The 5,000-nt window shown below is 41.2% G+C and overlaps 1 protein-coding gene and 1 long non-coding RNA gene across 3 annotated transcripts in view; one reads left to right on the top strand and one right to left on the bottom strand.

The window, feature by feature from the left end:
* The window catches only part of LOC127002894 (A disintegrin and metalloproteinase with thrombospondin motifs adt-1-like), a 34,709-nt gene extending 30,375 nt beyond the window's left edge, over nucleotides 1-4,334 (top strand). The window contains exons 16-17 of the mRNA XM_050869174.1: nucleotides 2,401-2,570; nucleotides 3,964-4,334. Coding sequence (XP_050725131.1) covers nucleotides 2,401-2,570; nucleotides 3,964-4,068 — 275 coding nt within the window. The 3' untranslated portion in view covers nucleotides 4,069-4,334. The remainder of the gene's footprint in view (nucleotides 1-2,400; nucleotides 2,571-3,963) is intronic.
* Nucleotides 3,999-5,000, bottom strand: part of LOC127002895 (uncharacterized) — a 2,576-nt gene continuing 1,574 nt past the window's right edge. The window contains exons 1-3 of one of the 2 annotated variants that reach the window (XR_007756642.1): nucleotides 4,333-5,000; nucleotides 4,169-4,233; nucleotides 3,999-4,134 (exon numbers count right to left, since the gene is read on the bottom strand). The exon at nucleotides 4,333-5,000 is cut by the window's right edge and continues 1,574 nt beyond it. This is a non-coding gene — a long non-coding RNA (uncharacterized LOC127002895). Of the gene's footprint in view, nucleotides 4,135-4,163; nucleotides 4,234-4,332 lie in introns of both variants that reach the window. The other variant, XR_007756641.1, reaches the window with a different exon arrangement.

A 5,000-nucleotide genomic window follows, 5' to 3' on the forward strand; every position in this document is an offset into this window, starting at 1 on the left:
TTTTTTTTTCTTTCCTTATGCTTCGTTTTACTGTGGTAAATCCTGATCTCTTCCTCTAAACCTCACCTTCTTCTCTTAATATTCTTCCTTTTCCTTTCTTACGCTTCGCCTCACACTGGTATACTCCTAATCTGTTCCTGTTAACCTCACCTTCTTCTCTTAATATTCTTCCTTTTCCTTTCTTATCCTTCGCCTCACTCTGGTATATCCTCCTCATCTGTTCCTGTAAACCTCACCTTCTTCTCTTAATATCCTTCCTTTTCTTTCTTTATCCTACGCTCCACTCTGGTATATCCTCCTCATCTGTTCCTGTTAACCTCACCTTCTTCTCTTAATATTCTTCCTTTTCCTTCCTTATGCTTCGCCTCACACTGGTATACTCCTTATCTGTTCCTCTAAACCTCACCTTCTTTTCTTAATATTCTTCCTTTTCCTTCCTTATGCTTCGCCTCACACTGGTATACTCCTAATCTGTTCCTGTAAACCTCACCTTCTTCTCTTAATATTCTTCCTTTTCCTTTCTTACGCTTCGCCTCACACTGGTATACTCCTCATCTGTTCCTCTAAACCTCACCTTCTTCTCTTAATATTCTTCCTTTTCCTTTATTACGCTTCGCCTCACACTGGTATACTCCTAATCTGTTCCTGTAAACCTCACCTTCTTCTCTTAATCTTCCTCTTTCTTTCTTATCCTTCGCCTCACACTGGTATACTCCTAATCTGTTCCTGTAAACCTCACCTTCTTCTCTTAATCTTCCTCTTTCTTTCTTATCCTTCGCCTCACAGTGGTATACTCCTAACCTGTTCCTCTAAACCTCACCTTCTTATCTTAATATATTTCCTTTCGTTTTAACGGTGTCTGTTTTCCTAAGCCTCACTCTTTTTTCTCTTACCATTTTTTTTTCTTCATATTCTTCATAATCATCAGTTTTTTTCGTCATAATTGGTTCCTCTTTTGCATTATCGTTTTTTCTTTTTTTTCTTCTTCGTTGTAATTTTTTTTTCTTTCCTTCCTTTCTTCTCATTAATATTTATTTTCTACTTCATTTCGTCTTCATTGCTATTTCCTCTTCGTCATTATACACTATTTTTCTATTACAAATACTTCTCCTCTATTATAATTTCTCCACATTTTCCTCCTCGTCCTCTACCACCTCCTCCTCCTCTTCCTCTTCGTTTTCTATCTATATCTCGCCTTAGCTCAATAGATCAACCTCCTTTCCTTCTCTTATGTTTTCGCCGAGGGTTCAACTACATTAACAAATACACTAAAGTCTGCTACCGCCCTCCCTTCCTTGCGTGTAAGAGAGTTAACCAGAACGTCACTTTTACGCATGTCACTGGTTAACAGGATACGTGAGACACCCACTCTCCCTTCCCTCCCTTCCCTCCTCCTCCTCGTATCTCTACCTCTGTTCTCTCCTTGACCTCTTTCCCTACCTCTCCACTGCCCTCCTTCCCTCTTTCTTCCCTCCTTCCTCCCTTCCCTTTTAACTCTCCTCTGTCCTTTTCTCCTTGTCTACTGTACCCTTTCTTTTCTTTCTCCTGTTTCTTTCCTCTCCTTTTCTGCGTTCACTCCTTTTATTCTACTGTCCCTTTCCTCTCCCTTTCTTTTTCCCTTCCTCGCCTCCTTCCTTTCCGTCCCTGTGCTGGTGTGGACGAGGGCGAGGACGAGGAGAGGGAGAACTTGCTTTAGCGCTCAACTTTCCACCTCTCGACGACTGACTCCCGAGAGGTCCAAGATTTATGAGACCCCCTTCAGGAAACTTACACGAAGCTCCGGGTAGTGACAGCGATGGTGAGGAGGAAGAGGTGGAGAAGGAGGAGGAAGAGGGAATTATAGGGAGAGAAGGGCAGAAGGAAGGGAAGAATGAAGGGGAGAAGAAGGAGGAAAGGGGTAATATAAACCTCACCTTTCTAGTCCTTAAACCTCACCTTTTCCTCCTAATTTCTTTCCCTTCAAACCTCACTTTTTCCTCCTAATTTCTTTCCTTTCAAACTTCATCTTTTCCTCCTAATTTCTTTTCTTTCAAACCTCACCTTCTCCTAATTTCTGTCCCCTTAACCTCACCTTCTTCTCTTAATTTCTATCCTTTAAGTCTCATCTTCTCTTAATTTCTGTCCCCTAAACCTCACCTTCTTCTCTTAATTTCTATCCCCTAACCCTCACCTTCTTCTCTTAATTTCTATTCCTTAAACCTCACCTTCTTCTCTTAATTTCTATTCCCTAACTCTCACCTTCTTTTCTTAATTTCTATTCCTTAAACCTCACCTTCTTCTCCTAATATCTATCCCTTAAACCTCACCTTCTTCTCCTAATTTCTATCCCCTAAACCTCACCTTCTCCTCCTAACACCCTATACTAAACATCAGGATCTAACACTCTACCCTCGCTCCCAGATACCCCGTGGCAGGCATGCGCTCTCTACTGCCAAAAGAAGAACTCGACAAGCTTCTGGACGCCCCGCTACGAGTTCAAGGACATGCCGCACATCTCCACGCACCTGCCCGACGGAACACCTTGCCACACCGGGGGATATGTGTGTAAAGAGCGCAACTGTGTGCCCCAGGTGAGGTGTATGGGGGGTGTAGGTGAAGGGGGTGTAGAGGGAGGTGTAGGTGGAGGAGCTGAAAGGGGGGGATGTAATTGGAAGGCTTGCAGGAGAAAGGAAAAAAAAAAAGAAAGATGGAAGGACAGAAACGAAAGCTGGTTATAAATAGGAGAAAAAAAAGTCTAAGAAAGATGACAATATAAAGACAAGAAGAAGAAAAAGAGGAAAAAGAAAAGCAAAGACAGGTAGAAAAGAAGAAAAAGGTAAAGAAGAAAAAGTGGTAGAAGAAGAAGAAGAAAAAGAAGAAGAAGAAGAAGAAGAAGAAGGCGTATGTTATTAAGGGCGTTTGAGTATGTGGGTGTATAAATAGATAGATAGATAGATAGATAGATAGATAGGCAAAGAGACTAAGAATCAGAATATATGTGTGTTTTTAGGAGTATATATACGTGGGTGGGTGTGCTGGTGGGTGTACCCTTAGCAAATATGTGTGTGTGTGTGTGTGTGTGTGTGTGTGTGTGTGCGCGCTTATAAATCCTTTGCTAATGACATACTAAATAAGGACCTACAATTAATTAATACCAATGCAACAAAACATCCTCTTCAACCCTCTGGCACTATTTGTGCATCAGTCACTCCCCCGGCCTCCTCCTCCTCCTCCCTTCATAATAATACCTGGCGTTGCAGCATCATTATCATCCCCAGCATCAAGGTTTACATAGTTCCTGACGTCATGTTTTTTTTTTTTTAATATATATAATTATGTATTGATGATGGTTTCTTTTTTTTTTTTTTTTTTTTTTTTTTTGCTTCAAGGGGAAAATGAGTTGGTGTTGTTGTTGTTGTTGTTGTTATTTTTTCAGTTCCTACTCTGCTTCTGTGATTCAGGATTTCTTTCTCTCTCTCTTCCTTTTTCCCTCTCTTTCTTTCTTTCTTCCTTTTTCCCTCTCTTTCTTTCTCTCTTTCTTCCTTTTTCCCTCTCTTCTTTCTTTCTTTCTTTGTATTTTTTTCTCTATCTTTGTACAAATCTTTCTTTCCACTAAACAAATCGGATGATGAAAGCATAACAACAACAAGAATATTAAAATGAGCAACAACAACAACAACAACACCTGCTCATTGGCTGTTGTTTACTAGATCTAACCTGCCGTGACGTATAACCTACTATCTCTCGCTCTCTGCTACCTCTATAAATCAGTACCATCACTTAAGCAATGGCAGACTAAGAATCAGAATATATGTGTGTTTTTAGGAGTATATATACGTGAGTGGGTGTGCGGGTGTGTGTACCCTTAGCAAATATGTGTGTGTGTGTGTGTGTGTGTGTGTGTGTGTGTCAACCCCAGAAGGATTAGGCCCGCCAGATCCCGTGGAACCGATTATAATCAACACCAACCTCTCCCTTCCCCAGGCAAGCAGGGCCCGGAGCGCGTCAGTCATCCCCAAGGACACACTCTTGGAAGACGAGCTGTCCGCCGACTACCAACCCATAGACGTGGACGACCTCTTCAACTAAGCCTGACCTTCTAATTTCTATCCCCTAAACCTCACCTTTTCCTAATTTCTATCCCCTAACCTTCACCTTCTTCTCCTAATTTCTGTTCCTTAAACCTCACCTTTTCCTAATTTCTATCCCCTAACCCTCACCTTCTTCTCCTAATTTCTGTTCCTTAAACCTCACCTTCTCCTAATTTCTATCCCCTAAACCTCACCTTCTTCTCCTAATTTCTATCCCCTAAACCTCACCTCCTTCTCCTAACTTCTATCTCCTAACCCTCACCTTCTCCTAATTTCTATCCCCTAAACCTCACCTTCTCCTAATTTCTATCCCCTAAACCTCACCTTCTTCTCCTAATTTCTATCCCCTAAACCTCACCTTCTTCTCCTAATTTCTATCCCCTAAACCTCACCTTCTCCTAATATCTATTCTCTGACCCTCACCTTCTCCTAATTTCAATCCCCTAAACCTCACCTTCTTCTCCTAATTTCTGTTCCTTAAACCTTCTTTTCTTAACATCCTCTCTTCTGCTAGACTTCACTCTTAACCCCTTACTAATGTTTTCTTTTCTCCTCTCATCCTCTACTCTTAATTTTGCTCCTAAGCCTAACCTTCTTTTCTTAACATCCTCTCCTCTGATAGGCTTCACTCTTAACCCCTTACTAATGTTGTTTTTCCTCCTAAACCTCATCCTCTACTCTTAACTTGTTCTCCTAAGCCTAACCTTCTCAATTTATTCTCCCAAGCCTCACCTTATGCTCCTAACACCCACTGCAAAGCTCCACTATTCATTCCTTATATAACGTTGTCTATTCTTCTAAACCACATTCTCCTTATGCTCTCCTTACTAAGCTTCAAAAGTCACTCCTTCTGTCTTGTTTCCTTTAGGTGCTTCGTAATCTGTTATCAATTTTTGCTGCTGTTGTCTTTTATTTACGATGAAGTCTACT

This window comes from Eriocheir sinensis, chromosome 2 (genome assembly GCF_024679095.1).
Source record: "Eriocheir sinensis breed Jianghai 21 chromosome 2, ASM2467909v1, whole genome shotgun sequence".
Lineage (NCBI taxonomy): Eukaryota > Metazoa > Arthropoda > Malacostraca > Decapoda > Varunidae > Eriocheir > Eriocheir sinensis.